Source organism: Sorghum bicolor, chromosome 8, assembly GCF_000003195.3.
Source record: "Sorghum bicolor cultivar BTx623 chromosome 8, Sorghum_bicolor_NCBIv3, whole genome shotgun sequence".
In the NCBI taxonomy this organism is placed as follows: Eukaryota; Viridiplantae; Streptophyta; class Magnoliopsida; order Poales; family Poaceae; genus Sorghum; species Sorghum bicolor.
In genome coordinates this window covers 12,446,839-12,459,215 of record NC_012877.2, presented here as the reverse complement: position 1 = coordinate 12,459,215, position 12,377 = coordinate 12,446,839, and the positions used below count along the sequence as shown (strand labels likewise).

The following is a 12,377-nucleotide window of genomic DNA, read 5'->3' as shown; positions in this document are numbered from 1 at the left end:
CATTTCTTTTCTTTTTTTTAAACATATTTTCCATATGCATTTCTTTTTCTTCAAATATTTTCTTGCACAAGATATTTTGGTTTTTAAAACAATCATCACATAAAAGAAATGCACCAGCATGTATGCAACAAAAATTTTCTAAACTTATATTAAATTTTTAATTCTCCAAATTTATTTATTTTTCCTATATTTTGATGCTCACAAAATTGACTATAAAATCAAATTCAACTATTTAAAAACAAGCAAATTTTAGGGTGTTACAATTCTACCCCCGTTAAAATGAATCTCATCCTCGAGATTCGAAAGAGGCTCCGATCCTCTGAGAGAAACAGGAAAATATCTTGATAATCCTTTCAACTTCACAACTTGCATACCAAACTTAAACACACTTGTCTCAAGGTCACACCTCATGAACAACATTTCCATTGAATAACTATTGTTCACAGTTGACCGAAGTCCATCTTGACTACTAATCCTCTTAGCTTACAACTTCAAGAGACATAGAAACTTAATATGCATTTGCTTCATCAGGTAGGAGTGGACCACCGTGATACTCAATTCTTTTCCCTGACGGTGCTGTTAAGAGCATTTTGTACTGGGTACCATAGATCACTCCTTTGTGTGCACACAACCATCCATTACCAAGGACCAAGGGAATACCAAGCGACTCTAGCACAATGAGGTTTACAGTGAAGTTTTCCTTGTTTATGACCAGATTGATATTTGAGCACACCTGATCTGCTTGTATTTCTCCCACTGGGGTTTGAACTAGTAAAGGCTTCCTCGTTGGGCACTTCACCCACTCGATCGTCTTTACCAAGTCAGCAGAAATGAAAGAATGTGAAGCACTCGGGTCAAACAGAGCAAAAACTTGCACTGAGTCTACTTGAATATAGCCACCCACCACTTTGGTAGCTCCAAGAATGTTATGCTTATCCACATTGCTCAGTCTTCCATTGATATAGTCTCGTTGCACCTTACTTTCTTGAGTAGGCTTCTTATGGCTTTTTCTTTTTCTCTTTCGCCGTTGTGGATTCTGATTTGATTCACTTCCAACTTTCTCTTCAATATTATTATTTTGATGATACTCAGCTTCATCATACTCATAACATTCTTCAAGGGTAAGATCATTATTCTCTTCCCATGTATCAGTAAGAGACATCATATAGGGCTCCTGATCCATGGGATACTACACTCCCTGTCATCAGGTGACCAACATCAGTAGCACGAGAAGGAGAGATGATCATAATCATAGAATATCTCAAGAGATAACACTCTCTTCAAGATAAATTGAGAATTCATCAACCCGTGATATCAAGGTACTACCCCCCTTAAGAAAGGTTGACTAGGAGGCACAACGAAGGTAGCTTGCACTTTTTCTTGACAAGTTATCTTGCACCGAGACCTTTTGACATCCCAAGGAACTTATGTGCAAGGAAGAATTAAATATCCTGAAATTTCCTCGCGATAAGAACATCACCAGCACAGTAAAATGGACATAACTCTTGTTCTGTTAATCCAATAGGGTTATATCTTATACCGTTAGAAAGCTTGGCAACTTATATAAAACTTTGGTGTAGAACACCTTTCCAAAATCTATAGTTGTTTTTGTCCCAAACAGTAAGCAACCAAAACTGGTCCAGGTTCTCGACAGCACAATTGTATCATCTTGTGATTTTCATAACTCCAATACCAAAACAGCTATGGGGGTGATTCTTGAGGTCAGAGAAAAATCTAAAGTCCACTATCATCCAGAATTTTCTCATGATTTTTGGTCATCCTGGATCAAAGATATGAACTGATAAAGAAGTGATACTCCGGAAAGGCAGGATAAGATAACAAGAGAGAAACCAAAACCTAACTATTTATGTCATTAATCCTTATGCCTTAGACATATAAACTAAATGAAATTGTGAAGAAACTCACAAGATCATTACACTCATTACAAACATTCAAATCAAACATAAACATAAAGACAATTCAACCAAGCAGTAAAGGTTCACAAGCCACACAAACTCGACTTTCGCTGCTAGTGTTTTTATTACACAAGGGCACAAACTCCTATATCTTAGACTCAGTGTGGCTTCTTTCATGATACTACTGTTGGTTCTTCAGTGGACAAGACTTTACATAGTGTCCTTCCTGTCGGTAGTGATAACACTTTTTCTTAGCTAGATCCTTCGTGATATCATTTCCCACTAAGGTGTTGCTCGGTGTGTTATCAGTTCGCTGACTCTGAAGGTTTGTCTCTGGCTGGCTAGATTTCTTCTTAACTTGGTTGATCCTTTGAGGTTGATACTCTTTATAAGTGATGGTCCATCCATCTATGCATACCTCATGAGCAGTGGGGTTAGCTTGAGAAGTTTCTTCATCTCCAAGTTTTGGGTTTTCATGGCTAGAGTTCAAAGCTAAATGTGACAACTTAGGATTTGAATGTTGTTCACTTCCCAATGCTGGCTCTAGTGATTTTGCCTTCCTCTTCTTATCCTCATTAGTCACACAATTTGGTTTTGCCTTAACTTCCTTTTTAGATGACCTATTCCGAAGACAAGGAAGACCATAATGCCTACAACAATGGCATTGATCCTGATATCCTGATGTACTACTACCAACACCTTCATGGGTTCTCATATTTTTCCAAGCTTCTGCTACTTGTCTCTTCACTGGTCCTGAGATGCACTGCTGAGAGTTCCCATTCTGAGTCATTCCTTCCACTACTTGCTTTTGCATGGCTAGAAGCTTCTCCTTGTCGAAAGCTTTTACGGGTGGCATCTCTAAGTCATTTTGTTCATGCATGCCAAAGGTCTCCTCGTTATGAGCCATCTAAATAGACAAGGTGGATAGATTTAGAATAGAGACAAAGTTTTTATAATAGAATAGGGCAGAGGTAAGCATAATTTTTTATTAGCAATTATCAAGGTTAAGGTGAAAGCAAGAAGTAAGCAGAGATAGAAGCATTCTAAAACGTCCGGTTCTAGCTAGGCTTGCGTCCTACAGTCAGCATTGCTTTGATACCACTTTGTAACACCCGACTTTAAGAACAAAATCAGATATGCACCATATGCGAGTTTTAGAAGACAAGCCTCACATATAGCTACAAATAAGGGGTAATATCAAAGGACAACGCATATATTATATAACGTACTTAATAAGTTAGAAACAACCTTGGGCAGCAAACACGGAAGAGAACTCCAAACTTTGGGTGTTAACCTCACTCTACAGGATCCAACTGACTGGTTGATCACAAGCCCAAAACTTCTCCTGAGGTGTGGGGGAGATAGCAAGAGTGAGTTCAAGACGAACTCCGCAAGTATAACAACTAGATTGTATGGATCCCACGGTCTCATGATCAATGTGACATAAATAATATAGAGCATTAAACAATAATCAGTGAGTTTCTTAACACAAGATTCATCACCCTTAATGTAAGAGTTCCCAAGGCCGCTCGTGACCGTGAGCACGGCTAGTATACCAGTTTTTAACACTCTGCAGAGGTTGTACATCTTTACCCATGAGTCATGATTTACCCTTTCGCCTGAGGTGATCAGCCTCGTAACCCACTACCAAGGTAGGTCGGCAGGGATCACTATGAAGTCTTTCAAAGGTTCGTCTAACAAGTTAGGGCAGCTTGGTTTCGGTAGTCAGTCCGTGTGATTCTACCACTCGCAGGAAATCCACGGTCTGCCGCCACACGAGTAACCTCTAACAAGCTAGAAAAGTTACTCATACTTGACTAAAGCCAGAGCCATTATAGCCCTCATGGTTGCACTTTGATCCCGGTTATCACTTACGAATAAATCCTCAAGTTGTTAACAAGTCATTATTATCATTTGTTACTTTATATCAATCTAGTCACAAGATCATGGTCATAGAATTAAAACCCAAATGCTATACTTGCCTTGATCCAATTGCTCCTACTGGTCCTGCTGATTTTACTTGCTTCCACGGCTCTGATCTTGACCACCGAAGTAAAGCTCACCGACTAGACTCGATCATCGATCATCAACACACAACAATCGGAGACAGACATACACGAAGCAAACAATCCTTTAATTAGAACAGTACACCAACAGATCAAAAACAAAATAAAATGTTTAAAAACAGAACCTACGTTTTGCTACGATCACATAGATACGAAGATCACGAAAATCGGAACTAAAACGATCAAGTTACGAATTTACAGCGATTTCCTATAGGCATTTAATTAATTAAACCTAACCCTGAAATTAAAAAGTTGCAAACTACAGTAACAATGGTACTAACATGAAGCTTATGAAATTATGAAACTAACGCAACTTGAACGGATCGAATAGGAGCTAAAACGGAGAAGATATGAATTTTCTAAGATTTTTTTTAGAAAAGTAATTAATTAAATAGGGTCACAAAATTAAAATGTTTCAAACTGCAGTAGTAGTGGGTCTAACACGTAGAGAATTTAAATACGAATCTAACGCAATTTGAATGGGTCAAATCGGAGCTAAAACGAATATTTTATTGCCTAAACAAAATCAGTGGCAATTCTGTAATTAAAGCATGTCTAAACGAATTTAAATAAATACAGAAATTCCTAGAATTCTCCCGGCCGAGGACTGCGGTGCAAATTCAATATTTTTGGGGGACTCTTTAACAAGATTGCCCCCGAAGGGGTAAGGAGCACTCTGTTGGCACTTCTTAACGCAACCACCGGATATCGGTGATGGCGCCAGAAATGCCTGGTGTGGTAACTCTATTAACTATTGGATAATTCCGCAAGCGCACAGAAGGTACCGCTGTAGCACTTCACCCGGGAGTATTCCAAGGTATCGTAATTTATATTTTCCCAAGGGAAAGCAATAGCTAGAAATGCTTGTAAGAAAAGAGATCCTATCTCAACTTAGTTACAACTAGTGCAGAGAGGTGGTAACGAAAGGTGAAGGAAGGGATGATGATGATCCAGAGATAATCAAAAAGGATAACTACAAGATAACTAGAGTAGAGTAGCTAGGTGGGAGGACAACGAGTGAGTACAGGTTCCTAGGATATCTAATTCTACTCTCGTGAACTAATCTTAATCAAATAGCAGAGACACACTAGATTGATACCTTACTAATGGCTGCCAAGGATAGCCGAGCTGGTAAGACGCTTAAAAGGTTTTTCACCTAACCCCTTACCGAAAGCGACTATTGGGCTTATGGACGCCTTATCTTTTAAGAACTAGCTCGTACGTGAGGAGAACCTAATGCCGCCCACGATCTGTCACCTCCTAGGGAGTGCGCCCCTACTTTCCGTCCGAGCCAGCGACACCCAAAGGCAAGACCTAGCCTAAGCACCGCGCTTACGCTAACTCTCACTACTCTAGCTGCGATCAAACAACTATAGCACCTTGCTAAAGGCGATGGGAAACAACCACGAGCTTGTTACAGGATCACAATCTAATATGTAACTACTAAAGGACAAGATAGAACACTACAATACTATTGCAAGAATAATATTGCACAAAGTAATACTTAGAAAAGTAGAAAGAGAATATATTAAGAAAACAAGTCTTACAGGAGAAAAGATACAAGAGCTATACCAGACTCTCCAGAAGACGACTCCGGAGACCCCGAGCTTCGCTCGACTCAACTCTAACTCCCACACTAGACTACTACTACTACTCACTTGTATCTAGCTTGGATACTTGAACCTTGAATTCATCATGCCTTGGAAGGGTGAAATCAGCCTCTATTTATAGGGAGAGGTGGAGTAGGGGCTACTCCACCGCCACGTCATCGATCCGTGTGATCATGCCTCTCCACCCTTGGATCAAACCAACTTCACAACCGCCATTTGATCAACGGCAGGGGCAAACCAACACGTGAGACATGTGGGGAAGGTCGGTGGGAGGCCACCGACCCTGAAACCACCTTACATGTGGGGTCGGGCGACCCCACTCCTGACCACCTGGGCCCACCAGCAGTGTCCACAATGGTCCCTTATGTCGGTGGAGTAGGTGGCACACCTGGGTCCCACCAAAGAGGGGTCGGGCGACCCCCTCCCTGTGGGCCCAGGGTGTCACCTGTTGTCCCCTCGATCTCCTCTTGATGATTCTGATGTTGGCTTTGTCAAATAATGTCTTGAATTTGTTGTTCCTGCATAAACAAGCTAAGAGTACAAGTGGAACTAGTTATGGATAAAATATGTTCATGTCATGTCATTTCCCCTTGCAACCGAGGCATGTTGACGGTGTTTTGTATGTGGATTTCTATGGTATATCCACCGTCAACAAGATCCCCCAAGCTTAACCTTTGCTCGTCCCGAGCAAACAATCAAACTTAGCCTCGGTGGATCAGGTATTGTTACTATGTTCACATTTCAAGAGTACCATGTGTACAACAAAGTTCTTCTCTTTGCATGAAAAATTTAGCTATGTAAACTTACCCATATTACCTTAGTCCCTTATGGGGCTTATGGCTTTTCCTTTGTCTTAGGTGGTTGAAAGATAGAACAGTTTGACTTGAGCACTAACTTTCTCATTCTTAGCAAGTTTCATATCAGAGGTTTTGTGATATTTTCAAAAGAAAACTTAAATGTTCCTCATATGGTTCTCTCATGTCACTCAAATGGTGTATAATTCCTCACCAAGGCATATGATAGAGTTGCCTTCTCTATTTCATCCTATTTCTAAAAGGCTTATGTGGAGCTTAAGGTAGGGATGAAAGGAGATAGCATACTTACTTTGCATGTGTTGCGAAGTCAAAGCTCGGATCCTTGAAGAGAAGTGTCATACTCCCAGATCAAGATGTGCAAGTGTGATATATGGTGGACTAGGTTGCTCCTTTATTTGCTACACTCTCTCTACTTGTATATTGAGACATGGCTAGCATTTTCTTTTTCTTCGAGCTTTATGTGCTCAATTTTTTTTTGTGGACTTGCACATGTCCATCTTTTTATTTCATTTTGCCTAGGCTTTTGATGTCTCATTTACCAAATAATGCTTAGAGAGAGATATTCTAACATTTAGAGTATGGAGCAACCTATTTAGTGGATGCGAAATACATGTGGTTGCGTACTTCCAGTGTAGAAGCAGCATATATATATGTGGTGTGTACGTGATCTTGATCTTAGGAGCATGAAAAGTCTCTTAACAGGGGTCAACAAGACTTGACGACACTCAACACAAAGCAAATAGCTTATGTGGAAAGGTTGCAATCATGTAAAGTAGATATAGCTGTGGTAGGAATTCATCACCATTGAGGAACAATTAAGGGTTTGATCATTTTAAGAATAAATCTCTGATAATCATGCATGCTTAGAATAATATTATAGCAGCTCTTGTCTCACTATCTCATGTCCCACAACAACTTAGACTTAGTTCTAGCACTTGCAACCCACAAAGTTTTCAGGTTCATGGCAGTTTAAGTGAGCTAAGTGATCCATACTTGGAGAAATACTAAGTTGTATACTAGGTACTAGAGAAACATTAACAAGCAACTAGTCATCATTTCCATGAGGGATATAGACATACATGAAGCATATATGCTAAAGGGAAATGCTAATTTTTTTTAGAGCAAGAATGATAAAATGCATGGAAATAAATAGGATAGAATACTTACCTTGGTGGGGGAGAGGATCTCCCCCAAGCTTGTCCTTCCTCACTGGGGTGGATACGATGGATATGGTGGATATGGTGGAGGATATTGCTGTGGAGGATATTGTGCAGGAGGAGGTGGATATGCATGTGGTGGTTGAGGAATGTATGGTGGTACGGGCAGGTGATATGATGTGTAGGCTTGGCACCAGTTTCTATTGCTGCTCTCCTCAAAATTTTGGATTTGCTGTTGGGTTTCCACAGTGGCAGTGTGAATGGCTTCATGGTTAGTACGCAATGTAGCCATACCTGATCTGAGTAGCTCCATGTCATGACGGTGACTGCGGTTTCCAATCTCCTGCGAAGAAGAAAGAGACAACCGGGCACTACGTCTCCTCCCCGTCCCGGAGGTGTGCATGGCATTGGAAGTGCCCTCATTATCTGAATCATCTTGCTGTTCAGCTCGTGACTGTCCACGTGTGAATGGCCCTGCAAAACTTCTACGTCCTCCAACTCCAGGAACATTAGGCATTAACGGGTGGCCCCCGTATAATTTTAACTCTGGTTGTGGCAAAATGAGTCTTGCATTTGATTTACGCAATATAAATTCAATTGTGTCATTGGGGCCACGCGTAATTACTTTTGCTTGAATGAAATGATATTTTCCTAACACAGTTCTAGGAGTGGGTATGTACTGGATGGTGTCATCAAGGATCAAAATGTAATCACACAATTTTGTAATTATAGAGGTGAACTCAATTGGGTCATTCTTCCGTGCTATAGTGATCCAATGATGTACCATGGCTTTTACCGGTGCAATACGAATTCTATTCACCATGGCATATAGAATTCTATTATCAATTTCCCGCACAATTCGAATGTCATCTCTAGGGAATAGAGTGATGCCTATCCATTTGTGCATGAACCGTAGTGTGGGATGGCAAATATGGCTAGTACGTGGGTAAGTCTTTCCAACTAGATTCTCCCCAGTTATTTCATGCCAAAATTCTTGTCTATTAAAACCCCTTGTGGCAACTTCTACGTTGATTTTAAAATTCATAAAGCCTAAACATGCAGCTAGATGGTCCCATGTGAAATCATAATCTTGGTTTCTTAGGCGAAAGTAAATGGTTGTTTCGGTTACCCTTACGGTGCTCAAAAATTCTAGAGTGAGAATCTTGCTACCTAGGTGTTCCGAAAAGTCCCAAAATTCACCCCATCCTATTGCAGCAAAGACATCAAAGAATTCCTCATACATACCTGTGTCTTTGAGGAATTTAGGGTCAATTACCTTGGTATGCTTGAATTCACGGTGGCGTAGATGGTTAAGCTTCTCCATTTCTTCTACGGTGAGCAAAAGTCCGGTCTCTATATCTTGCATCCGTAGAGGTGCTGCTTCTTCATTAAGTGGTGTTTGCTGTGGCATGGCCTCATGCTCTTGCTCCTCATGAGTCTCAGAGGGAAGTCCCTGATGAGAGGAGTACTCTTCTACCGAACTCATGGTGCCGTGGGAGTGCCTTGATGAGCTTCCGCTAAACGCTCCACGCACTTTCTTCCCTATGTTCTTGAGTGGATTCTTCATGCTAGATCAAGAAAATAACGAACACCACTTCCACCAGAGAGGTTAGTTTAGATTTTAACTCTTCTTACCGGCTGATTACCTCTCTTGATTTCTCGACGGGTGAACACTTGAGCAATAGGGAAAGTGAAAGGAAGAGTGTTGATGATTTTCTTGAGTTGCTAGTAGAGGAAAATGGTTGTGAGTGAATGAGTGAGTGGATAGAAGAGAGGACAAGTGCAGAGGGCACTTTGTCAGGGTCGGCCGACCCCTCTTTTTCCACGAAACCACAAATGGCCAACACCTTGTGTCAAGGAAAGATGGATGGGAAAGAAAGAAATAAGGAATGCTGCAGGGAGGGGGTCGGGCGACCCCATCACCACCTCCTCTTTGCGCTAGCTGTTCACCAGATTGATGATGAATGTGTGCCATGGCTGGTTCCCCATCTCCACTCACTCTCTCCTTTCTTTTGGATGTTTTCTCAAAGAATCTCTTCTTGGAATGTGGTGAAAGAGAAAGGAGGGAACAAGACAAGACTAGATGGGTGGATGTTTGCTCATGAGATGGTTCACGGGATGAGCTTCTCAAAATGTTGATTTACTTAAGGCTTTAAGCAAGTATCTTTCCCATACTTAGCAAGAGTGATTTGTCTAGGGGTTGCTTAAGTGACTTTAGAAAGAAGAAGATGGTTTTTGTTAAGTTAGCAGTGTCTCCTAATTTCACTTACGTTTTAGTGGAAGTAGGGGATGAGAACTAGAAACTCTAGCTCCTAGGGTGAGTGTCGATGTTTATGAGTCTTTATTTCTATACTCACTCTCCCTACATTACTTGTGCTGCCATACACCAGAGGAGGGGAGGAAGTGGGGCCAACCATGGGGTCGGCCGACCCCTCCTCTCACTCTTGAGTAATGATGGGCACACTACACGAGTAACAGAACAAGCACATGCAAGAAAAATAGATGAAAGAGTTAGAGAATTCTCATGCACGGTTCAATTCGTTGATCAAGTGGGATTACATGAGTTGACATGGTAATGTTTTGGTGTTTTCTTGAATGGAGCATAGCATGTCATGACAGGAAGTGGCAAAGGACACGAGATGATAGGTGGAGGCCACCAAAGTGGGGTCGGGCGACCCCCCTTTGGGCCCCACCTGGTGTCCACCTTGCTCAGTGAGTTTTTATTTTTACTTTACTTGTCTTAACTCAAGTTGATAGAAGGGTTGGAAAAGATGAAGGAAGTTTAATAAGTAACTTAAAGTTAAAGGTCAGTGGGCTTACCTTGATGGAAGAGCTGTTACCTCAGGTCCTTAGAACAGGACCTCCTCCTTGAGTTGATACAGAAACTTTCTTCGGAGGTGTCATCGGTTGTATTACCTTCTTCTTCCATATTTTCTTGCTCTTTGCTCTTGGCGTTGGATTGGTCTTTTTCTTTGGCCTAGTTATGAATGTGACGGTTGCCACATCCACTGCCAAGATTAGTGAGCATTGCACTACCTTTGGTTTGAAGTTGAACTTCTCCTGGGCCCCATTGATTGTAAATTGAATTTCTCCGGCTCCAACGTCAATATGTGCATTAGCAGTGCTGAGAAATGGTCTTCCCAGGATAAGTGGAGTCTTTTCATCCACCTCCATGTCGAGTACCACGAAATCCACAGGGACCAGGAACTCGCGTATCTTTACGGGGATATTCTCAGCTACCCCCGCAGGATGGCGAATTGACTGATCCGCTAACTGCAAATGTATTGATGTAGGGGACAAAACAGCATGGGTTAGTTTATCAAATATTACCTTTGGCATGACACTGACACTTGCTCCCAAGTCGCACAGTGCATGCTCGAAGTGATGTGTCCCAATGGAGCAGTCGATGGTAGGACATCCAGGGTCCTTCTTCTTTTCTGGTAGTTGGTTTAGTATCGCCGCGCTGCATTCTTCTGTTAGCTTAATCACCTCAGTTGTAGGCAGCGGGCGTTTGTTGTTGAGGATGTCTCTCAAATACTTGGCATAGGTTGGAACCTGCATTGCATCAAGTAGTGGAATATTGACATATAATTGCCGAATTACCTCAACAAACTTCCCGAATTGTTCATCGGTGGTTGGCTTCCTTGTTCTTGGAAATGGCAGCAGAATGTTGGTGTCGTAGAACTCGTGCGGAGCTGTCTTTCCATAGAACTTGGTGTTTTCCTGCTTAGATGGTGCTTCTTTCTTGTCTTCCTCAACTTCCTTATCTTTTCTTGCAGTCTTTTTTTTCATGTCAGGATATGGTGGATCACGAGTGGTCTTACCCCCTCTCGTGGTCACATTAAAGATATTGCAAGAATTTACAGAAGAAGGAACAGTAGCAGCAATTTGTGCTATTTGAGACTCTAAAATTTTATTAAAGATTAATTGGTCCTTAACAGAAGAAACAAGGGAATCCATTTTAGCAGTTAATGATTCAAGAGTCTTGTCATTAGCTAACAATCTTTTGTTCATGCTTTCATTGATTTTAGCTTGATTAATGACAAGTTCTTTAAGTGAAAGCCAGTTAGAGTTACTAGAGTTACCTTGGCCCTGGAAGCGCGAAGTTGGTCGTCCATTGTTGAAGGATTGCACAGCTTCATGGCTTGCATTTTGCACCCTGCTCCGTTGGTTCGCACGTGCAGTGGCGTATTGTTGGATGGCCTCTCGATCTTTCTTTACCTTGGCTCGTTCATCCAACTTCTTCAACAAGAACTCCATCTTGTGAGATATTTCATTTACCTCTTCAATGGTTTTCGTGCTTCTCTTCTTGAGTTGAGGGTGTTCTTCTCTCCATGTTTGATTTGTCACTATGTTCTCAATGAGAGTTTTAGCTTGAGTGACATTGAGGGAGGTAAACGCTCCTCTTGCGGCGGCATCAAGGTGGCTACGAGCTACTGGAGTCAGCCCATGGTAGAAACCTTGAATCAGGAGCCACTCTTTAATTCCATGATGTGGACACTCTTGAATGTACTCCTGCAGACGTTCCCATGCTTCGGGAATAGTCTCGTCTGCCTTCTGTTGGAAGCTTGAAATCTTTGCCCTCAGAGCAGATGTCTTGCCCATTGGGAAGAATTTCTTGAGAAATGCATTGGCACATCTTCTCCAGGTGTTGACATCATCGGGTTGAGCGTAAAACCATTGCTTTGCCTTCCCAAGCAATGAGAATGGGAATAGGCGAAGGCGGATGGCGTCGGCCGTTACCTCTCTGATGGCAATAGTGCTACACACTTACAAAAAGTGTTGGAGATGTGCATTTGCATCTTCATGTGAC

The 12,377-nt window shown here is 41.6% G+C and overlaps 1 protein-coding gene across 1 annotated transcript; it reads right to left on the bottom strand.

Annotated features, from left to right (window-relative positions):
- LOC110437510 lies at positions 10,406-11,356 on the bottom strand. The gene has a single exon (XM_021465978.1). It carries the CDS (start codon positions 11,354-11,356, stop codon positions 10,406-10,408), a length of 951 nt encoding a protein of 316 aa, XP_021321653.1.